This window comes from Portunus trituberculatus, chromosome 18, assembly GCF_017591435.1.
Source record: "Portunus trituberculatus isolate SZX2019 chromosome 18, ASM1759143v1, whole genome shotgun sequence".
In the NCBI taxonomy this organism is placed as follows: domain Eukaryota; kingdom Metazoa; phylum Arthropoda; class Malacostraca; order Decapoda; family Portunidae; genus Portunus; species Portunus trituberculatus.
In genome coordinates this window covers 1,678,093-1,703,165 of record NC_059272.1, presented here as the reverse complement: position 1 = coordinate 1,703,165, position 25,073 = coordinate 1,678,093, and the positions used below count along the sequence as shown (strand labels likewise).

General features: G+C 40.0%; 2 protein-coding genes across 4 annotated transcripts in view; both read right to left on the bottom strand.

Annotated features, from left to right (window-relative positions):
* The window catches only part of LOC123505862 (mitogen-activated protein kinase kinase kinase 4-like), a 47,804-nt gene extending 44,466 nt beyond the window's left edge, over positions 1–3,338 (bottom strand). For 2 of the 3 annotated variants that reach the window (XM_045257667.1, XM_045257668.1), the window contains exon 1: positions 2,954–3,338. In XM_045257667.1, the coding sequence (XP_045113602.1) occupies positions 2,954–3,084 (131 nt within the window). In that variant the 5' untranslated portion in view covers positions 3,085–3,338. Of the gene's footprint in view, positions 1–63; positions 87–2,953 lie in introns of all 3 variants that reach the window. The other variant, XM_045257669.1, reaches the window with a different exon arrangement.
* A 3,772-nt stretch (positions 3,339–7,110) lies between these two features.
* LOC123505863 overlaps positions 7,111–25,073 on the bottom strand; it is a 33,322-nt gene continuing 15,359 nt past the window's right edge. Inside the window, exons 3-10 of the mRNA XM_045257670.1 lie at positions 23,022–23,107; positions 21,493–21,594; positions 20,388–20,474; positions 19,514–19,631; positions 18,563–18,803; positions 17,137–17,435; positions 8,513–8,810; positions 7,111–7,348 (exon numbers count right to left, since the gene is read on the bottom strand). Coding sequence (XP_045113605.1) covers positions 7,270–7,348; positions 8,513–8,810; positions 17,137–17,435; positions 18,563–18,803; positions 19,514–19,631; positions 20,388–20,474; positions 21,493–21,594; positions 23,022–23,107 — 1,310 coding nt within the window. The 3' untranslated portion in view covers positions 7,111–7,269. The remainder of the gene's footprint in view (positions 7,349–8,512; positions 8,811–17,136; positions 17,436–18,562; positions 18,804–19,513; positions 19,632–20,387; positions 20,475–21,492; positions 21,595–23,021; positions 23,108–25,073) is intronic.

Here is a 25,073-nt window from a genome sequence, read left to right as displayed (position 1 = left end):
TTTTTTTAAATACTCTAGATGCTTAATGAATCAGCAATCACAACAAGAGAAGAGGAAACAAACATCATTATTTCTGAAGCACAAAGCTGTTCAACAACATGGCAAAAGAAATGCAGCATAAAGCAGCAAGAATGCCGAAAAGTTGTTTAGGTAATGAGTGAATCGACAGTCACGGAAGGGGAAGAGCAGAATCAGGTAAAAACTAAAAATTAAAAAGTAACCATTGGCAGAAAAATAAAGGCCAGTTTGCAGTTTCATCCAAATATAGAATCTGTGATGTGACTCATGTTTCCCTGGTGATAAATGTAGTGAAATGATTGATGGTGTATGTCATTTCTGTAATAAATTAATATCTTTTGAGTTATGACTTTTTCACCTCCAACTTATGCCCACCTTATTCCCAACAATCCTGGGGGACCTGTGAGAAATCAGGAGGTGGAGCATTAAAGCAACTAATGTTCATCGTTAAAGAGCTCAGAAATCAACAAAAGCACATAAAAAAATCTCAGAAAATACTTTGATGGCGGCAGTGGTGGTGGCGAGCATTGCTTTGTTATTGTTGAGTAACACTGCCAACAATTCACAATTTTTGTGGCTGAGTCCACTATACTTAGTAAAAACCTCAAAGGCTGACTAACCAAACCCAGTATCATAATCAAGCCATGGAGCTGTGGCCCCTGGACTCTCACCAAGGTCACTAAACAAACCCTAACATTAACACCTCCCAACCAAGGCTGTGTCCACCCCCTCCTTTGTATAGATGTTTTTTCAAAAAATTTTATAGTTTCTCCAAACCAACATTTGTTTGACATACATTACATCAAGGTTGTGTTAGGTTTGGTCAGTAGATGGGGAGGGATCTGGGGGGTGGAGCCCCCTGGCTAGAAGGTTATGATGTTGGGCTTAGTTAGTGACAAGCATTAAATTTGAGGTCATAATGTTGGGTTTAGTTTTTAGGTAACCCGGTAAATTTACACTCTACACCATCTCACTTCAGGATAAAACTATTTTTTTCTGGTAGTTTTTGACCTGTTTTCAATGAATTTGCACTTCAGTTTTTTATATTCCCCTCCCCTTTCCTCAAAAAAATACAATTCATCCCTTCAAAAAGTACTGTATTGTGATGATAACGAAAGAAATGTTTAATACAACAAAACAGACCAAAATGTACCAGAAGAAAATACTTTACACTTTTGTTATCACAAAGTATCACGAAAGTAACAGCACAAAAATTTGACTGTTGCTGCTGTGGAGAGTATTCGCCACCACCACTGTTCACCGCTGCATAAGCCACCTATTGAAAGTTAGCTATTTAACCAAAACTAACCTAACCCTAACTTTAACCTAACCTAGTGAAGGCGACACACACCGCTGATTCGTCTTCCTCAGAACAAATTAACTTATAAACAATTTGTGGCTGATATGTAAAGGTTCACATTACTCAGAATGAAAAGCTCTATACGATGTGAAGGGTGAGAAAAGCCATGTTACTGTTGGTGCAAGACTGTAATAACACTGGTACATAACCCTTGGGGGGAATCCTGATGTAGTGTCGGGAGCCAACCTTTGCAACAGACCCAAATCCACGGGTAGCATATCGTTGGCAATGCTGCTCAACAATAACAAAGCAACGCTCGCAGCTGCTGCCATCAAAGTATTTCCAGAGATTTTTTTAAGTGATTTTGTTGATTTCCAACCTCTTTAGCAATTCACATTAGTTGCTTTAATGACCCCAACACAAAAAGCATGATTTCCCAGTTTCCATGAGATCATTGTGAATGACAGGTGGGCATAAACTGGAGTTAAAAAACTAGTCATAACTCAAAAATTATTAATTTGTAACAGACATTAAATATGGCAACAATCAATTCACATTTCTCACCAGATAAACATGCTAAGCCACATCACAGATTCCACGGTTGGCTGAAACTGCTAATTAACCATAAAAAGTAACCACTGGGAAAAATAATCACCAGTTTAATCTTTATGAGGTGCTAAGACAGCACACACACACACACACACACACACACACACACACACACACACACATAACCATTATAATAAGCCCTAAAGTGGAATATGCAGTAATGGTATGGTCACCATACAGGAATAAAAATATCAAGAAACTAGAAAGAATACAAAGGGCTGCTACAAAGATGATCCCAGAATTAAAGGATCTTCCCTATGAAGAAAGACTGAAGGAAATCGAACTACGCACCAAATTTGAAGGATAGAAGGGGAAAGAGGAGACCTAATAACAATGTATAAGTTAGTAAATCATACGGAAAAGATAGACAGACAAGACCTGATAACACTGACGGAGGATGGAGACAGACGAACAAGAGGACACTCCAAGAAGATCATGAAAAGTCAGTGTCTGAGGAACATTAAGTTCAGTTTTCCACATAGGATGGTGGACATCTGGAATGGATGAGTCAAGAGATTGTAGCAGCAGAAAGTGTGCACAAATTGAAAGAAAAGTTGGAGAAATGTAGATATGGAGACAGGTCACTAGGAGCCCACTCAAACCCTGTAATATACAACTACGTAAACACACACACACACATAACCACTATAATAAGACCTAAGACACACCGCATCGTGTAGTGGTTAGCACGCTCGACTCACAATCGAGAGGGCCGGGTTCAAGTTCCGGTAAGTGGCGAGGCAAATGGGCAAGCCTCTTAATGTGTGGGTGTGTTCACCTAGCAGTAAATAGGTACAGGATGTAACTTGAGGGGTTGTGACCTCGCTTTCCGGGTATGTGGAGTGTGTTGTGGTCTCAGTCCTACCCGAAGATCGGTCTATGAGCTCTGAGCTCGCTCCGTAATGGGGAAGACTGGCTGGGTGACCAGCAGGCAACCGAGGTGAAAAAATTACACACACACACATACCTTATCATATTATTTCACATTTGTTTTTCTCTCTCACACACACACACACACACACTCACTTGATGCTGAGGTCAGAGCTCCTCCTGGGCGAGGCGGCGCCGAGTCTGTCCTCCTCGATGTCTGAGTCTGACAGGTCAATGGGGATCACAATGCCCAGCCTCTCCTTCCAGCCGTCGTCCCCGCTTGACATGGTGTGTGTGGCGCCTCACATGGCAGGCGGCACGGCGCGGCACGGCACGGCACGGCACGACACGGCACGGCAGGGCAAGTCACACGGGGGACACACACGTAGCAGGGGTCACTCTCGTCATGGGACCTGCAGTTTATCTCCGGCCAGACACAAGTAAACAAACCTCTAAGTGACCTCGTGTGTAAAGGCAAGGTTATCTACTACTACTACTACTACTACTACTATGACTACTACTACTGCTACTGCTATTACTGCTACTGCTATTACTGCTACTGCTACTACTGCTACCACTATACTACTGTTATTTATGCTACTGGCCTTTCTTTTAATTTTTACTACTGATTGGGTAACTACTGCTACTACTACTACTACTACTACTACTACTGTTATTAATGCTACTATTTTTTTCTTCATATACTACTGACTGGGCAGTGGGTTTAAAAAAAATGGCAGTGGGCTACTGATTGGGTGATGGTAAAATACTGCTGGATATTGCTAAAGATTATAATGCTGATAGTATAAATAAAGACTGCTCATAATACGCACTAGGACTGTTATTAATTATCTAGCTATCTATATACGAGATGGCAATCCCCCTACTGCTACAACTACTGCTGTTACTACTACTACTACTACTACCACTACTACTACTACTTTTTGTTACTTATTTTTTACACATTTATATGCAAGAGCGTTCACTGCATGGCCTCGAAGGAAGTTGTCAAGGCAATATTAATGCGCACAAACCGCTTTTACACTTACTTCTACTACTACATACCAGTTAGCGTCCTGTCTCCAGAGCTAATTATCTACTTAGTCTATCAGTAAGAAGGGACATAGGTGTAATAAAATCAAAATGCCATATAAAATTGATAATGGGTAAATAAATGGAAAGCCCACTGTATGAAGGTGCCAGTTCCTTAAAAAGTTACTCTAGTTGTGCGGATAAGCTTTATGACAAGTGCCAGATGAACTCCCTTGATACTTGGTATTCTGAAGGTGGGCATCACAGACATACTGATGGCAGCGGCGGGATGCTCATATGTATCGCTTATATGACGTATCTCTCGTGGTAACTTGCCATAAACCTCAGTAATTTGTTCCTTCCTCTGAACCTCCCATAATATTTCACTTTTTATCTATTAGTATTGTTATTACTATTATTACCTGTCTATTATTATTATTTTTTTTTTTTCCCAGCTTAGTTGTGCTGCAGGACCTGATGCAAGACTGTACCTGATCTGCTGTGGCTGAACATCCAGTAAAGGTCCTAATGGCTAAGTTAGTTACACATTCACAACTGTTCTTTGTTCATCATATCCAACTATCCTCCCTCCAGAGCAGGGGCATTTCTTAGGACTGAAAACATTGGAGGCCGAGCCCAGACCCTTATAAGGAAGTCTAGGGGATTCTCCCCAAAAAGAAAAGCACTACTTCTGTGTTTTATCTAGTAAACAGGATAAAATTAACATATACAAGTTTTTAAAAAAAAGCAGGTTCAAGAAAGATATTGAGAGGACTTGGTTGCCATAGAGTGTTAGATGAATGGAACAGACTCAGGTTGTCAGTGATGAGCTAATAGAGAGCTTTAAAAGATCAGACAAATTTATGGATGGGTACAACTGATGGAAATAGGAAAGTGTTTCATATGTAGGGACTGTCACATGGCTTCTTGCAGCTTCTCTTATTTTCTTGTGTTGTTTAGAATGTGTCCACTTACCGTTCACTCTGGTAGTGTTCCTGGTGGAAGTGATGAGAATCAGAACTAGCAAAAAATTGAGTTTATTGTTAAAGCATCATATATCAACACTTCTTTCCTACACAACGTTACAAAATATAAAAATAAAAGTACATGTAAGCAATGGTGGGCAACGCATTATAAGATTTGAAGCAATAGTCACAACTTCACCACCTTGGACCTTCTCTCCTCCACATATGCCTGTTAAATAACATGCACTGAACATTTCTTCATTCACAAACCATAACTAAACTACACTTCATCCATCTTAAATACTTAATTTAAGAAAAATTTAAGAAATAAAAATCAATCAATAAATCAATCAAAATCAAACTGAAAACAATATAATGTAATTAATAACTGATAACTATTATATTATTATTTATTACAATAATAATTCCCAGCCACCACAAAGGAAGTTCTAGCAGTGTCTCAGGATGGCTTCCATTTTGAAATGTGATGCCTTTTGAAATGGTGCAATGGAACCATGACAATGAATGGACACCCTCCACACTAAAGGAAATAAAAATGGATGGGTGATGCAATGGTATGCTGGACCAGGCGGGTGAGGTGGTGCAATCTGTGCCCCGCTGGACAAGCCAAGCCACTGGACACTGAGTTGCAGCACAAATGGAAGGAAGATGATGGTTGACAAGCACAGAAGAGGGATGAGAGATATAAAGGAGGAAAGAGATGGATTATAACTAAACAATACAGTAACCAAGAATACAGCAGCAACACTGACCAGAATATGTGGCATTATCATCCTTACTAAACTACTTCCTCAATGCAATACCACCATCACTTCATCAGCATCCCCTAGCAGCACAATGCAAGGGCAGGAAAACACAGGTCCAAAAAGGTGGAAGTTGATGTTCATGAGAGTTGCTTGAGTGACGCCCACCACTGCACATGAGGAACTAACACTTACTATGAAGATATCACAGCACCAAGTGACAAGTAAACAAAACTTAATAAATAGTATCTCTCATTACCAATAAATGAAAGAGTATCTCCAGAAACATACATTTACATCACACCTATCTCTTTTGCTTCACCTTCATCATATACTGAGAGAGAGAGAGAGAGAGAGAGAGAGAGAGAGAGAGAGAGAGAGAGAGAGAGAGAGAGAGAGAGAGAGAGAGAGAGAGAGAGAGAGAGAGAGAGAGAGAGAGAGAGAGAGAGAGAAATGAGATGGCGACTAGCACTCACTCACACACACTCTCTCTCTCTCTCTCTCTCTCTCTCTCTCACACACACACACACACACACACACACACACACACACACACACACACACACAAAAGAAAGGGAAGGATAGTCAAGAAGATATCCTTTGACAGAGCACTTTCCACAGCCTTTGGTACTTTTACTTTGCACTGTGGTAGCAGCAAACCGCACAAAATAAATAATATGAGTAAGATCGTAATGCAAAATACAAAAGCGTGGGTCCTATTTGTACTGCACCTTAAGGTAAAACTGACATACCTGACTCAATAATACCACAAAGTAAGTATTTATAAACTGAATACACTCAACCCTCGATTTGCCGGACCTCCATTTGCCGGATTTCGGATTTGCCGGACAAGTCTGTGGGATAAAAAAAAAAAAAAAAAAAAAAAGTCCGGGACAAGTCAATTTCAAACTACCGCGCCAGACAAAGTTCGCAAATCGGGCACTATAGATGGCAGCGCGGGCGGACATACACGTCTAGTACTGGACTGTAAACAAGTCTGCCGCGTCACACGAGTGTTGTGCTTACGTGCTTGTCGTGGATACACCTCTTCTTCACAACGATGCCACCCAAAAACCCACCAAAGAAAGTAACCAAGCGTACAGCTAAACCTGTGCACCTTTCTGTGTCGCAAAAACTGGAACTTTTACGTAAAATAGATGGAGGAATGAGTGTTGCCCAAGTCTGCGAGCTGTATGGGGTGAAAAAACAGACAGTTTCGGACATGTGTTACGGCCCCACGTGGTGAGATGATGATGATGATGATGGTCGTCGGAGGTTTTGCCTTTGCCTCGGCACCTCCTGTTACTTTTATTCTTCCTGATCCTGCCTTTCTTTTATTTTTCTTTCTCTTGTCTTCCACATCTGGTGCAAAGTCTCTTTCTTCTCCCTCAGTTTTGTTTTTCTGAACAAAAAACGTCTGATTTATTTTCCAACTTCCTGGTACAGCTGGTGCAGGTGCCGAAATGCCGTTAAAGACAACACTATGTTCCCACCGGAAATTTTTGCCGTTAAACACGGGATTCCGGTAAATCGCGTGCCGTTAAAACGGGGTTCAACCTGTATAGGGTAAAGTCCGGCAAGGGGGTAGACCCCCGGACATTTTCCATTGCTGGACATTTGCCATTCCCGGACAAGCCTTCCCCCCTTTTAGTCCGGCAAATCGAGGGTTGAGTGTATACACCAATGTCATACATCCTTACTTTCAAACATCTCATACCAAATCTATGTACAGTATTTGCGTTTTTTGGGCAGCACGTGACTCCTCAACACCATCCGTGTCCCAGGCTGATCTAGAGACAGACCAAAGAAACAGCTGTTAACAAAGAAATCAATAATGAATAAATAGACAAGTAAAGACCTTAAGAAAAGCAAAGGTAAGTATGTATAAATTAGATTAACATTATAGGTATACTGTACTACAAAGTAAATTGAAAGCTTTAGAATCATTTCCTAGTGCTGTACTGTCTTCTCTGTTCTCCAACTCATTCTTCTTCAGAACTTGCCTCATCCTAACCCTCATCCATCCTTTGTCTCCCATCAGATGATCCTGGAGCAAGCAACAGTCTGATACACACACTACAAGCAATAACAATTACAAAGCTATGGCTGTAGTCAATCAGTGCTTTACTTATACACTTCTTTGGGCTCTCTTGTCTCTAACTGCAGGGAAGGTCAGGCTACTGTATGCCTACAGTAGCAGTTACAGACGATACTTTTGGCAGCCACCGGTTTGTACTTAAGGTAGGTCATTTGGTGGCACATATTCAACCAGTATATATTTTGCCAAGTCACATGTTTATGTCTATGTGCCACTAGAGCAAATTTCTACTGCATTTGCTATGCTCCTACATGTTATCAATTAAATATGAAACTAGTTCAATAGGCTTAAAGAGTTCTATATATATCTAATAATCACTATATTGACCTCTATCTTATAGATGATCTTAAAAAAAAAAAAGTACATAAATCCATGGTTACATAACAACAGATATATGGGATACCTATTACCTTTAAATATATGTGGTATACCTACATCACAATGATGTATAGAGAGAAATGACAACAAACAAACATGTGCTGTGGTGAACAGCTGTGTATTGTAATCTAACCCTTGACTCAGCCAACAGGTCAAGATGACCCACCAGACAGCAGAGATCAGGAGGGTCAACAGGGGACAGTTTAATGAGCCAGGCCACACACACACACCAATCACATACCCAACAAATGTGTACACAAACATAGGTGTGAACATTGTCCATATGTCCACACATCAGTGGTTTGTGAAAGGGAAAGGCTGAGTGTTCAGCCAGCTATCTCATGGATGTCTGTGGCCAGTGACACATCATTACTAGATATGATAGACAGAGACAGAGACAGAGACAGAGGAGAGGACCTCCTGCAATCTCTAACCACAATATCACAGATAGCTGCCAACATCCACTTCATTCACCTACAGGAGATGTAGATAAGGTGTGCACAGTGGTATGAAGTCATCTCCAATATTACCAATGTGAGGGCTGTCACTGGTGGTGTTGGTGGTGGTGGTGGCGGCAGTGGTGGTGGTCTTACGAGTCCTCTTCCTGGCTTTTCTCTTCTGTCTTTGTGTTGGAGTGGTGGCATCTTCCTGGCCAGCAGACACTTCCTGGAGGGGGCCTGGCAGCGATGCCTGGCATGGCTGTCTGCCGGGCGCCTCATCATCACTCAGGGTCACAACCTCCAGGACTTGCATCTCCTGGATGTCTTGACTGGCTGCTAGAAAACCAATGTTCATTCATTATTTCTCAATGCAGAATCTCATGGTGGCAAAGATGATGACAATGATATATAAGACCATGATAACTCCAAAATATCTACAAGCAAAGAACTGTAAAATATTCTTTAATTGATTCACAAAATTATCATGAAAATTCATTTCAAGTTGCAAATGGGTAGCCATTTTGTGTCCCTTATCTATGTCCCACAAGAACTATTTATCAATAATGTAAATGGCAACAGAGTACTAAAATGTAACACAACTTTGAAGAATGGAAGATTTCATTAAGCATTCAACTGTTGGTCAATAATTGTAAATCATAATCACATACTTTTCTTTTCAATAAAGTGGCAATTTATTCCAAAAATGTCACTGAAATCCATGTGGTGTGGAAATGATAAAGAAAAAGAGTTAATTTTTACATTTGTGCATACTACACAAGATAAATCTGTAGATAGAGTAATCCCACAGAAATCAGACCAATTGTGGGAATCAGACCAATCCAAGTTATTCAAAATTTCAAGTTACCTGAGGTTTTTTTTTTTACATTTTACACACATGATGCACACATGATGCAGTAAACTTTACTGAGTCACTGGAAGTTCTGGTAATGGCTCTAGAGGCACTGCACGAGTAGGTGAAGTCCCTGGGACTCCAGGTTTCCTGGCCCAAGACCAAGGTTCAGGTGTTTGGAGGCTTACTGGATGAAACATCTGTCCAGGAGTGTGGCGAGGACATTGAGATCTCAAAAAATTTCTCACACCTTGGTAGTGTAGTGCGTAATGATTGTGGGTCGAGCAAGGAAGTTGTACGGCAAATTAGACTGCTCTACATCATTATGGACTTGCTCAATACGAGTATTTGGCATTGTTAGTACCTGTGCAGACGGACAAAGATTTGGATCTTCAAGTCGCTGGTGATCCCTGTCTTACTCTACGGTTGTGAGACATGGACACTGAACACCAATCTGATGAGGTGAATTGATGTCATTGTTACTAGATGCCTTAGCAGAATCATGGGGTACCACTGGTATGACTTTGTCAAATCAGCGATTGCTCCGTGAGACTGATTTGAGGCCAATTACCAGCATAGTCCGTCAACACTAACAGCAACCATATGGGCATGTGGCACGCTAACCGGAAGCCGATCCTGCATATCGGGTTCTCTCCGAAATGGATAACCCAGCATGGAGGAGGCCAAGGGGACATCTACAGAACTCATGACTGTGGCAAGTCGATGCCTCCTGCTGGGAGTTATTTGGAACAGGTAGGAAGCCTGTATGGAGACTCATGAAGCGTGACTGCCTGGAGTGGCGCCATAGGTTAGGCGAGATGACATGCCTCCCCAGCGTATGCCCCCCATGATTGATTGACACGTTATCACTGACTGTTGAAATTGTTTAATGCATTACGCAAATAGGTGCTACACACTTGTTGCATGCACACACGCACGCAAGCACACACACGCACATGAACACACGCAAACGCATGCACGCACGCACACGGCCCGGTAGCTCAGTGGTTAGAGCGCTGGCTTCACAAGCCAGATGACCGGGGTTCGATTCCCCGGCCGGGTGGAGATATTTGGGTGTATCTCCTTTCACGTGTAGCCCCTGTTCACCTAGCAGTGAGTAGGTACGGGATGTAAATCGAGGAGTTGTGACCTTGTTGTCCCAGTGTGTGGTGTGTGCCTGGTCTCAGGCCTATCCGAAGATCGGAAACAATGAGCTCTGAGCTCGTTCCATAGGGTAACGTCTGGCTGTCTCGTCAGAGACTGCAGCAGATCAAACAGTGAAAAAAAACAGTGAATTACACACACACATGGCACCACATGGCTCACAGCTCTCTCGTGGTCCTGAATAACAGTCATCTTGTCTGCCACTGACAGCATCTTCAGCATCCTAACTGGCTTTGAAGACATAGCCTTGCCCTTACAAGCCATGGTGGAATTACAAAACAACAATAAGTGTTACAGAGCTAAGGAAAGCTGAGGGAGACTGCCACGTGCCTACTGTCAGCTGTGTAAACACTGATCGCGTCGCCGGCAGTGCCACAGCAAACATGCCTGTTTCGCATCTCTAACAGCTCAGACAACTCCTCAAATGCAAGAGCCATTAATGGCATTTTAGCCAGTATAAAAGGCAAGTAGCTTAAGGACAGAAAATCCCAATTGGTGCACTCAGAATAGAACATGAAGAGAGAGAGAGAGAGAGAGAGAGAGAGAGAGAGAGAGAGAGAGAGAGAGAGAGAGAGAGAGAGAGAGAGAGAGAGAGAGAGAGAGAGAGAGAGAGAGAGAGAGAGAGAGAGAGAGAGAGAGAGAGAGAGAGAGAGAGAGAGAGAGAATGTTAGACAATTATGAAATAAGTTGTAAAAAGCAACAAGATGCATAAATTTGCAAGGTATTATAAACACTTGTACATGATGATAGTGTCATCCTGCACCACTGGTGGTGTGTGTCATCATAACATCACCTTGGCAGTGGTTGTGGTGAGCTGCCAGGTTGTAATGGTGTGGTGCACTTCTCAGCACAGATCACTCATCACTCTGTGCTCTGCTATCCTTGTGGCATAAGGTGTGCCATGCTAGATTCATGATCATTTCCTGCTGTACATTTTTTTTCAATTATCTCCAAGGTATCTGATAAACCAATAAAAATGAGTTAACAAGATTAAAATACTTCTATCTTTGATGAGGATCAGGGCTCTTCAGTAATGCAAAATGAAGGAATGCATAATGCCACTCAAGTACATAGTGACAGTTGATGTGCAGTGTGGTGGCAGCAATACAGCACCAGAGGACAAAATCATTGGCCAGAGAGTACTCTTAACCAGTCTCTCTCTTTCTCTCCTCTTGTAGCTTCACTGGCACTTCATTTTCTGTTGCTACGCTGCTGTGACTGCTACTCCAGCCAGCAGAGGATCATCAAGTTCTTCTCCAGGGAAAAGTGACAGGACAGAAAAGATTGGCAGCAGCTGCCTTTGTAAAGGTTAAGGTTAAGATTCCAAGGTTTCACACTAATGTACTGAATACAACCTGGCTGTGCATCATGGAGTGTTGCTGTGGCCATCTACAGCAAGGAGCGGTGAAATACTGTGTAGCTGACTGAAGATTTCTAAGTAGTCCTTCACACAGGAGTCCTGGTGAATCTGTCACTACAGTCTCACATAGTGCACAGTGCCACACTGACCAGTGCCATAATTGATCACACTCAGTTGACAGTTATTAAACTCATCTTATTCTCACAAAGGTTTTGTTCAATTAATGATAAATTTCATTCCAGATTGTTGCTATGGTTATGGGTGACCTGTACCAATTCTAAAGAAAGTATGTCAATACAAGTGAAATACATTTTCATCCTCTCTGATGCATCACTCACCTGTGGGCATCCCATGCAAGGAAGGCAGTGGCAGAAACACTGCCAGGAAGTTCTTGCCTCTCTATACATAACTTTCCTTCATCCATTACATTTCTTTTTTCCACACTGGAAGAAGTCTTCCTCTTACTTTACTACTAAATATTCAAGCAGTCTGTCTTTGTACATTCACATTCTCGCACTAAGCCAATATTACCTCAAAGAATTACTTATCGACTTCACATCTTCAAAAAAATACAATAATAATAATAATAATAATAATAATAATAATAATAATAATAATAATAATAATAATAATGATAAATAAATAAATAAATAAATAAATAAATAAATAAAATAAATAAATAAATAAAACTCCCCCTTCTCTTCCCACCACATAATTCTTAACTTTTGTACAGGTTAAATTATCACTGACAGTCATTAGCTAAACAATTTTTAGACAACACAACAAGTAAATTCAATTATATAGTTTCATCTATCTATCTAGCAGCTAGACAAGGCTGGCAATCCCACACAGGACAGTCTAAACAAGCACCACACTAGAGATGTACCGATACCAAAATTTTGGCCAATTCCGATACCGATACCATCTAATTGGGCCGATACCGATACTACTACTTATAGTGATTACTGCACTGAACACGAGGATGAGTTAGTGGACGGCGAGCGTTATCAGATGGGAGGCTTTGTTTTGGGGTATGCTGTAAGTCCTTCTGAGAACGTCTGTGAAATAGGAGCAATTCTAGAAGCTTTTTGAAGCCATTTGCAAAGGTAAATTACTCAGTAATTGGAATGAATATCTTCTCAGTCTTCTGATTCTTGTCAGTCATTTTAAATTCTTACTTCTTACTCCTTTAGCGACCATTTGGTCTTGTGCATTTTCATCATTAATTTCATTGACAATATTTTGTCGATAAAAAATATTTTAAAAATTATTAAAATTGTAAAACATACACAAAATATTAGCAAAAGAAACTCATTTTGTTGTGTATGTTTCTCTTTAATTAAATCTGACATCCTTTGATATTAATTCATTAGACATTAGTAGACCAATTCAGAAAATGAGCTTTCACCTAATCTTTTCAATTAAATAGAAAAAGTTTAGTTTATTCTAAATTTCTAGTGTATTGCTATGATCTTAAATAATTAATATGCAACAAATTATACACAATGCACATGATTACAAAACAGAATCGTTACTTTCTTAGTTATGGAATTTTTACATCCTTAGGTTAACACAAGTAACTCAAAAATTAAACTTGCATTAAAATTAATATACATATATAATTCGAGCTTCCACCTATTCCAGTATGATATCTTGGAAAAGGCTACCACTAGCACTGTTAATTATAAATCAAATAAGAATATGCTGTTATTTACAATAATGCAAAATGCCTAACTATATATATATATATATATATATATATATATATATATATATATATATATATATATATATATATATATATATATATATATATATATATATATATATATACCAAATCATTTTGTTGGATTCTCAATATCTGAAGTTTGACATTCTTAGATTATAGTTCAAAAACATAAGCTTTTCACCTGTGTGAACTTTGTGTGGGTGGAGGAGCAGTGTCTGACTAAGACACAGTGAGAATGCGTAGTGACTCATGACCGACCATGTGACAGGATGCCGGAGTTCAGCCTATTCGCATTTCATACACGTCCAATTTAGAGGTTGTGGCTTATTACCACAGAAAAAAGTATTCTATGACATACGGTAATCACCACGGACACTTAATACAGGCAACCCCCGTTTAACGAAGGTTCACACAACGAAATTTCGCTACAACGAAGGTTTCATTTTACTACCATCTGCTCATTTAACGAATACCAAACTTGCTTTAACGAAGTTTTATCCAGGTAATTTTTTCCAAATTTGAAATCCCCGTCGTATCACGCAAGCCGACAAGCTTTTGAACAAACTAGCAGCCGCAAATACTAAGGCCTGCCTCAGGAGAAATCCTGGGACACCTGTAGAATCAAGATCAAGATCAAGATCAAGATCAAGCCTCTCGTGGACAACACGCACCACTCACTCCCATAACAGCGTCAGCAGCAGCTCGTCTTCACTCGCTCAACTTACTACCAATACTCCTTGCAATGTGGCCTAGCATTCCTAAGAAGACCAGGAAGTCTCTTACTCTCGAAATGAAGCTGGATATTATTCACAGACACGAGAGAGGCGAGAAAACTATAGCATTGCTGGCCACCATCTTGACTCCATTTACTGTCTCTACTATTTTCAAGTCAGCAGACTATTAAGAAGGCTGGTGAGACTGTATCTTCCTTGCAAGCTAAAAGAACCACCTGAACTCTACAATGGATAAAATGGAAAGCTTTGTGGAAATGTGGTACATAAGTTTTGTATGAGGTACAATGATGCGCCCTTTGTTTACATTCCACAGGTTGCCGGTTAGTGTCTTTCCCGTTTCACTCTCCCTCCCTTCGTAAATTTAAGATCATCAACATTATAAAGCTACGTACATACATACATTAGTGTACATTATAATGACTTAAATTAAATTTAACTGCCTAAATGTTAAACTTCATAATTTTTACTTTCATTAAACCTTTCACCGTACTATGATGCACTCTCGCTTTGCTTACTCTCAATGGAAGTTTAAGTCAGGGGTTAAACTTGTTATAATCGGTTCGCTTAACAAAGTTTCGCTTAACGAAGTGTTTTTTAGGAACGTAACCCCTTCGTTAAACGGGGTTGCCTGTACGCCGTATTATACTAATTTGGTATCATCAATATCTTATATCGAATATATCACTAAGTAGTAAATTCCTTTAAGATATCGGAATTATCGACATAAAATAAGCCGATACCGATACCAAAAAAATGGGCCGATACCGCCGATTCCGATACCGATGCATCGGTACATCTCTACACACACACACACACACACACACACACACACACACACACACACTTCACATACCTGGTCTCTGGTGGAAAGGGAGCCTCGTGGACAATCCCCTATGCCCCATAACAGCAGCAAAAACATAACTAAATATCTACATAAAAAAAGATAAGTAGATACACAAAAGATCTTCATGTACACTTACCTTGGCTTCATTTCCAGGGGTAGTAAGTCCTTGGTGGGAGCAACAAGGCACACCCACATTAAACATGCTGTGGTGTGTTTGTACTTACAGCAGTACAATGAGGTGGATGTGCAATGCTACTGTGAGACCTGACCACACAAATGAACAATTAAGAGGCAAGCTTGGGACTGGAGAGACAAGTGAATGGATGGACTGCTCAGGTCTGGCCATACAAACAGAAACAAAATCATCAACACCAGCCTGTATCCTTTGCCTTCCCCCACACACATGACAAAGACCTCCCTCACCCTCACCTATCTGTTTCTGTTGGCTGCCTAACAATTCTCATCAACCACATCCCAGTCTTCAGCAGTCATGCCTTCTTTGTGCCACTCCTTATGTTAGTGACACTTTCCATATTGCACGTAATTGTTACATCAATAATCCTCCTCACATCTTTTCATAATAATTTCACTCAAAATGTCTCCAACTTGGGAGTGTTCCCCGATACAAGATCAGGGTGTGTGTGTGTGTGTGTGTGAAGCATAATCCTTGCCATTCATCTTTGGGAATTGGTAAGGTACCACAGCCAGCCACACATTCACAGCAAGGCCCAGCACCATAACTCTTGTTTCTTCCTGCTTCCTCATAATGAGATTGTTCCCTACCCATCACATACTCTAATCCTGAAACCCCAGCTGATGCAATACAATAAACAAAATAAGTAAATACATTCTTCTCAATTTTCTGTGGTTTAATTTGAGGTCAACTATCAAATAGGTAGAATGCAGCATTTAGTTATTACCTTGACTAATGAACTCCAGCACAGTCACAGTTCCTTATTCTCTTTAAAATTAGGACTCTTCACCGAGAACAGTATGAAAGCATCCCAAGAACTACAAAGCTAGCCATGCATTTCTACTTACCTTCTTTCCTTCAGAGCAGCAGTATTTGTCACTTCATTTACCGTATATTTCAGCAGATAAGACAACTTTTAGATAAGACGATCTTCAAATTTGTCTGAATTTAATGGTTTTGGATGATATCAGTGTTATGAGATGACACCCTCACTAGCAAACCATCTGTGGTGAAGGTTGGGTCAGTGAGCACCAGACAACTGACACGGTGATGCACACACCAGTACAACGAATACAATACCTTCAGTGTACATACATATCATCAATAAGAAGGTAACATAATCTTTAAGTGCAAAATTGAACCTAGAACAAAATTTCCACTAAGTATTTTTGAACATCATGAAAAAGGACAAAGGTGAAAAATTGCGTGCTGAGCAATCAATTTTCCTTAACATAGACAAACTCTTGCCTTTTGCCGCCACGTGTCAGGTTGTCAGCCGTAATCCTCTTCTATACATCACCTTGCTTTTGATTGGATACACTGACATTCTCCAAGTGTCTCTCGCTACATGAGCTCTGTCCCTTTACAACATTGCAATGTGGAACGATTCACATTCTTCCCAGTTTGCTTTCCTTTGCTGCTTGGCTTAGGCTTCCACGCCTTGAAGACCTTTGCGACAAACTGGGGACAATTTTCACAACCTTCTGCTTTGTCCATTCATACACAATGCAAGCGATTCCTGTTTTACTTTACTGTGTCTAACTTCCAAAAACTCATAGATAGGTTGTTGTTTATATACGATGGTATTTTGCACAAATATTGAAGGTCACTGTTTTTGTATCTAGTGTGTAGGGTGATCCCGCTTTCCAGGTCTTTTTTAGGATGTTTCAGTGTCGTCTTATTTGCCAAAATATACAGTGTGTGCAACAAACAAACAAACAAGTGTACAAATGAATACAGTAAAACCAAAAATTTAGGAAGCTTGATACTCTTTACCATGACCGGTACTTGTCGAACATGCCAACTCTTCTTCCAGCATTGACTCGTCCTCACTGAGCAGATCAATGGTGATGTGGTGAGCCTCCCCACCACCAGCGGAGGCCGACTCCTCCTTCATGGTAGCGGGAGACTCCAAGCCAGTGGTGGAGTCTGGCTCCTGCTCCCAGTTGGAGAACTGGTCCAGAGTGTCATCCAGGGTCAGGATGCTCTGATTCATACTTTTGGGTTGGAAGGGCACACAGCTTCCATCAACTTGCAGCAATATTTTGTTGGTGGATATGTTCTGCTCAAGAATGTTTTTGAAGTGCCTAGGAAAAGAAACAAATCATCAACAAGAGAATCTTCACATTCTATGTTAATAACAACAGATTCTGAAGCAAGACAACAATGTCAATTAAAAAAAGAAGGAAACTGGTTATCATCTCTTCTGGTGAACTACAGTAATGCCTCACAGACCGGCAATATGATATAATTATATAGGTGTAGCTTCAATTCTACAGATCACACCACTTCATATTGAAACTAGTTCTGAAAAACTCTGAAATTTGCAGCTTTTCAAAGCTTGACATGATCTGGATACCAAAATACTTCCAACAAAACAGCACACTTGCACACTTCACTCTTCTCTTCACCTTCAATTATAAAACATCACTTTCATTCATAAATTATTACCGTGAGATAAAAACAAAATAAAATAAATAAATGAATAAATAAAACTAAATAATAATAATAATAATAATAATAATAATAATAATAATAATAATAATAATAATAATAATAATAATAATAATAATAATAATAATAATAATAATAATAATAATAATAATAATAATAATAATAACAATAGCAATCTCTAACAATATACCAGGAAAGCAATTAGAGAATGGGTGACAAAAGATAAGGCACTGAACACACACACACACACACACACACACACACACACACACACACACACACACAAGAAGAATATGACATTAGAAGCACAAGATCGCATAGTAAGAAACTGAGGAAGGGAAGATGTCTGAAAAATGTCAAAAAATATAGTTTCCCGCAAAGATGTGTTGTGACTTGGGAACAGCTTGAGTGAGGAAGTGGTGTCAACAAGTGTGCATAGTTTTAAAGAAAAATTGGATAAGGGCCACACGAGGATAAAGCCCAGGCCCTGTAAAACTACAACTAGGTAAATATAACTAGGTAAATACACACACTCATCATTCACTCTCTTACCCCCTGACAGAAAAACAGCTTTGTCACCCAACACACTACACACCAAAATAACATTAGTAGAGACAAAATGTAATAATAATAATAATAATAATAATAACAATAATAATAATAACAGATAGAATTCTCATCCATTCCATTAAAAAGGACATTTTGAGATGAAAGTGTTGATACAATTTACCATCACCCACCACTAAAACTCTCAACTCACATGTCTATCTGGAGGTTCTTACACTCAATCACTTCTGAGCAGATGGGGCACCTCCAGGTAGGCTTCTTCTCATTCATCTTGAGGTAGTAGTCAGCGTCAAAACATTGGAGGTGTTGGCACGTGGAGGCTCGGCAAGGCAGTTTCATTCTGGTCTTACTGACAGGACACATCAATGAAAACTGTAGTGATGTCAAGGTGATGTCAGCCTCATTGACAGTGTCCCTTTCCAGCTTCTCCTTAACTGAATATGAGAGAAGAGAATCACAGCATGGTATATACAGAGGGGAAATGTCTTATAATATTGATAACACTATTGTGCACATTTACAGAAAGTTTGGCAAGGTAAGTAGAGGATGTGGCAGTCCATGTGTAGTATCTTAGTATTATCTGGTCAACAGGAAAGAATGGAGGAGATGGAGGGAAGCAAGTGGTAGCTAGAGATACAAAGGATGGAAGTCACAGAGGAAGATGTAAGGGACAAGAAACTAGAGAAGACTGATGCAGGGTACCAATACCTGACTCTAGTTGGGAAACAGTAAAAGGAGAATATGACAGGAAGGAATTGGTGAAGATTTAATATAAACCAGATGAGTTGGCAAGCAATCAAGCTGGAGGTGTAAGACGGACAGGATTAAAACGCAACAAGAATACAAGAGTGAAAAGGAGGATGAGAGAGTGAGGGACTGTAGACGATCAAGTTTTGGTATAATTATATCTCCAAGCTTAACCCTGACATGTCAACAAATAAAAAGTTCTTGCTTGCCAGTAGCAGCAGATGAAGGTTTTATCTCTTTGCTGTGTGGTCTTCACCCTTCACCAACTTACTAAGAAAAAAATGTACAAAATTTACAACACAAATTATCATAAAGAAGTGAAGTGGATACATATGCAATTAAATCTTGATTCACTAATGAAGAAGCAAAAAGCATGCAAAAGTACCAAGAAACTCACTTCTAGCCACTGTGACAGCTGGATCAATGGGTTTCTCAAGAAGCTTCTGCACCATCTCTTCCTGGGTCAGCCTCTTCACCACATCCACAAACATCACAAGGAGAGCACAACTCTTCACCTGCCCGTGCATCAAAACTCACATTTTGGTGACCAGTTTCCCATGATCGCTCAACCAGAGCTGATCTCAACAAATTGCATGAGCCTCACTGATTTAAAAGCCTAATACTGACTGACTATTACATGCAGACTCACTTCCACAACCATTCATATTCACTGTTACACGGCTCTACTTCAGCTGACACTTCCATCAAACAGTGCATCAAAACATCAAACAACCACACCACACACTCACTTTGGTTCCTTCAGTAATACTTTCTCTGACTCTTGCTGCACCTGCATCACCACACACCACCACAACACTTGCCTCCCTACACAAAGCCTTACCTCCTAACACATGTCCTACACTTACCTTCCTTACCAACACAAATATGGTTTTATTTCAAATATTAATTTTCTTTTACTTGAACTGCATCTATTTTTTGTTACATTTACCTTTCATTTGAATATTACTGCTTCTTCTTATTTGAGGCAGCACACAAATTCTTTAGTCATTTAACTTCCTGAATTCCAACCCAGGACCACAACTATCTATGGCATAATTAACAGTCCCCTGGAGCAACAGTGTGAAAATGGCAAATGTTGTTAAATACATAATACCAAATAGTTTGGCAGTCAATCTCTTAATCATAAAAGCATGAGAGATATCAATTAACCTCCTCTAGTTATGACTTTTTCAATGAAAAATTAACAATAATTAAAAACTATAAAGTTATAAAGGAAACAAAACTCAAGCTTGGTCACACCCACAACTCACTTCTATGGTATTTGTATTTCTCTGAAAATCACACTTGCTTGTGATGTCTATGGGTTCAGCTGGCAGCTTGGGGACTATATTCCACCCCTGACATAAAAATAAAAGATAATTACCAACATTGTAAATATAAACAAGTTAAAATATAAACTTAAAGTAGTAAAAACTAAAAGCTAGAACTATAAACATACTTAAAATAATAACAACTGAAGGAATATAGAAATAAATATCCCAATAGCGTAAGCTGAGTCAAAAAGCCATGTGGTGGAGGAGGCAGTGATTGTGATCCAACAGCAGCCAGTAGGCTCCTGGACCTGGGAGAGCTCAGGCTGGCTGGACGCACCACACCATACCTGTCTTCCTGCACTATGCTACCTTTGTTCCCTCCACCAGTGACAGGGTAATGGGTGAAGTGTGTCAATAATTTAGGACCTTGGAACACCAGCAACAACAAATCTTGTCTGTCTATCTTCTCAATGTGGTTCACTACTTTGTACATTGTTATTAGATCTCCTCTTTCTCTTCTATCTAGCAAAGTTAAGCAGTCTTATTTCTTTCAATCTTTCTTCATAGGTTAGATTAGGTGTGTGTGTGTGTGTGTGTGTGTGTGTGTGTGTGTGTGTGTGTGTGTGTGTGTGTGTGTGTGTGTGTGTGTGTGTGTGTGTGTGTGTGTGTGTGTGTGTGTGTGTGTGCAATTCACCTCGATCGCCTGCTGGTCACCCAGCCAGTCTTCCCCATTACGGAGCAAGCTCAGAGCTCATAGACCGATCTTCGGGTAGGACTGAGACCATATCACACAACACACACCGGGAAAGCGAGGCCACAACCCCTCGAGTTACATCCCGTACCTATTTACTGCTAGGTGAACAGGGGCCACACATTAAGAGACTTGCCCATTTGCCTTGCCACTTCCGGGACTCGAACCCAGCCCTCTCAATTGTGAGTCGAGCGTGATAACCACTACACTACGCAGTGTGTGTGTGTGTGTGTGTGTGCTCAAAAGTTACTCACATCCATTGGAGATGCAGGTCGGTTATATAGACAGATATATTAAAATCACTGTAACATCACACTAATGACAACAATGACTCAAGACGACTCCACTTACTGGCAGGGGACATGGGATTCCATTTATTCTGACCCGAAGATCTCTGGAAAAGTGATCTTTCTGCTCCACTTCCTTCTCAAAATTACAAAATCTAATCAGAACCTGCAAAATAGAGTAATGATTTTAGAAACTGACATGCAATACAATGACCTACAAAGAGCATTGGTGATCACCCTTCTTCACCATCAGAATGTGTGGAGGGCATACACTGATAAATAGCTCAATTCATGCATACTCCAAAGTGAAATACATATATTACAATGACCATCATTCCTGACTCTTCATTCCTCTCTGGACTAATTGCCAGACAGAAAATGGTCATGGTAACAATGTTGGGAAATCTGAATTACTATCAATGATTAAAGAATTCAAATCCTTAAAGTATGTATGAAGTGCATATCTTCATATGCGATACTTGATTGACAATTTGGTTCAGTTTGGCAACAGAATCACTGTTAGATACATTAATAATATTTGAAATGTCTCATGCCAACAAACCCTGGATAGTAAAGTAAAGAGTGTAGTGACGGTGCTAGTCCGAGAAGAATGCAGTAATTGCAAGACTGGAGGAGAGTAAGAAGAAGCTATCACACTGGTGGTGGAGGCTGCACCAGCATTGGAAACAGCTGTGCCCTCTTTCTCTCAATCAGATGAGGCTTGTGATCTGCACGCAACAGGAGTGACAGGTGTTCCCAGCAGTGGTGCAGCCCTCACCACCCATGTGACTGCTTCTTCTGAGCCTCCTGTCTTCCTTCACGTTTCAGTTACTGAGCCCCTCTCAAATAAATTACCATCACAACACTCTTTTCTTCACTGATAAGCTTGCCAGGACCCATTTGGATATAAGCAGGAATAAATGTCAATAATGAGATGAGAAAGTTGCAGAGACTATGGGACAGGTATTCCCCCCCTCCTGCCACTGTACCTGACTGTTACTGTCAATGGTTCAAAAGCTGAGCAAAGCATCTTTAGGTGGTGTGAGTTGCCAGGGGTGACAGTTTACCACTCTTTGGTGCCCACCACAGCTGTAGTGTGAGCACCAAAGCTTTCCTCTGTGAGAACAATGTCATCTTAACACTTTGTCCTTTTGTTCCCTACAATTTTGTTGAATTTTTTATTTATGAAGACTCATGTCACCATCCACAAAACCTTCAAATTTTGGAGGTTTTCAGATTTCAGAATTTCAGATAGAGGATTTTCAATTTGCATCTTTGTGGGTCAAAATGTTCTTTCGATGTAATCTTGTTGCTCAGACATTAATCACTAGCCATGAGCACCACAATCTGAGTGTGTGTGTGTGTGTGTGTGTGTGTGTGTGTGTGTGTGTGTGTGTGTGTGTGTGTGTGTGTGTGTGTGTGTGTGTGTGTGTGTGTGTGTGTGTGTGTGTGTTTGTGTGCATACATTTGAAAACTTTTCTGTTGAATAACTGTTGTTAGTTTGTTATAAACAAGGATATTTGAAGGCAGTCATCCCAGGAGTCAAGGAGCTAAAGGAGTACGTCTTGTGTTGACATGTAAAAATTTACTTACTTGATAAGACTTTGTTGCAGAATTAACTCTGAAGAGCTTCAGCAATTCTTCATCCACATTAAAAGTGCAAGAGGTCCATTGAGTCTCTGCAATACAAGAATAGCCAACTAAAGGCTTCTAACTCTGTCTACCAAATTCTAGCTTTCCTTCTTGCTGAAGGTTTGCCTACATTCAACCTCTTCCTAAAAAGGGTGATTGTTTTATCCCCACAAATTACAGTTTTATTGCTTGAATTTCCTCCCTTTCTAAAGCTCTTTAATCTATGCTCTATAGGAAGATTCTTCAACATCTGTCACTTCACAATCTTCTATCTGCTCGCCAGTATGGCTTCTGTCAAGGCTGCTCTGCTGCTGATCTGGCTCTCCTTACTCAATCTCTTTTATCTTCTTTTAGGGATTTTAGTGAAATCTTTCCTATTGATTAGAGTCTGGCAAAAAGTATATATATATATATATATATATATATATATATATATATATATATATATATATATATATATATATATGCAGTAAACCCCCACTATATCAGCTCAACTGAGGGGAGCTCCTTGTCGAAATATCCAAAAATCCAAAAATTTTGATATCCGGCTGCCCGCCTCATATAGTGGCGAGCATCCAATATATATAAAGAAATTGGTTACTATATGGAGCTGATTAACACACATAAGTATGCACTATGCAGAGGCAAGTGAGGGTCGCATGAATGATCGTAGTTGTGATCGGTAAAGCGGCACAATGCACTGAGTCACCCCATGCGTGGGGGGTGCAGTGGGGGCGGGAAACTGTACTGGACAATTGCTGCTTATATCGCAGCATATCCGATCCAGACAAAATTAATACGGTTGCTATATAGTGTCCAAAATGGCCGCTATCCAACTTATAAATGTACGATATAGTGATATATATAAACCTAACAGTAATAGTAGAGAGAAGAAAAAAAAAAAAAAAAAAAAAAGTCATAGACATGAAGTACAGTGAGTATACTACCACGGTTGCCGATGAAGATTAAGCAAACCATCCAACAATCACAGACACAAAGAATAATTTGAGAGAGAGAGAGAGAGAGAGAGAGAGAGAGAGAGAGAGAGAGAGAGAGAGAGAGAGAGAGAGAGAGAGAGAGAGAGAGAGAGAGAGAGAGAGAGAGAGAGAGAGAGAGAGAGAGACATTGTGTGTATTATTTAAGAGTATCTTAGGGTCAAATATATGGTAGGTGGCCTTGAAATAACCTCCTTGGTTTAATGCTTACTATGTTCCTTAGTAATCAAACAATCAATGCACCGACAAATAAGTAACTGCATTCATGTTTTATAGACGGTATCAGCGAACTAGCGCACCGGTGAATCGTCCTTAAACCACTACCACAACATTGGGGGCATTGATTTCCACCAATCGCTGCTGCAACATTTAATAGTTCTGCCATACTTTTTGGGTCTTCCACCATCCCGTTCTCTCCTTTTAACCTTTCTATTGTTTCTTTTTGCCTATTTTTTCCATTTATGAATCTATAGAACAATTTTGGTTGCTCCTAACATTTTTTGACAATGTCCTTTTCGAAGTTCTTTTCCTCTGCCTCACCTTAACATACTCAATTCTTGCTGCCTTGAAGTTTTCCTTATTTGCTGGATTTCTATTTCTCCTCCACCTTTTCCATGCTCCATCTCTTTTCTCCTTTGCCCTAGCACACCTTGCATTAAACCAATCTTTCTTTCCTTCTTCTTTAGGTCTATATTTTGGGACATATTCCCTGACTCCTGTTTTGTATATTTCCAAAAATAAGTTATATTTCTCTTGCATCGTCTCTGAGTTTCCCATCTCCTCCCAGTTTACGTTTTAAAATAGTTCTTGAGATTCTCAATATCAGCCTTTCTGTAATTTAATCGGTCTCCTTTGTATGAATCATCTCTATCTTCCTTTCCCTCTTCTATATCTATTTCTAATATTACATGGTCACTCTTTCCCAATGGGCACTTATATCTTATATCATCATTCATTTGTATACCCTTGTAAAACTAGGTCCAATCTCGCCGCTCGTCGTTTCCTCTGAATCTTGTGC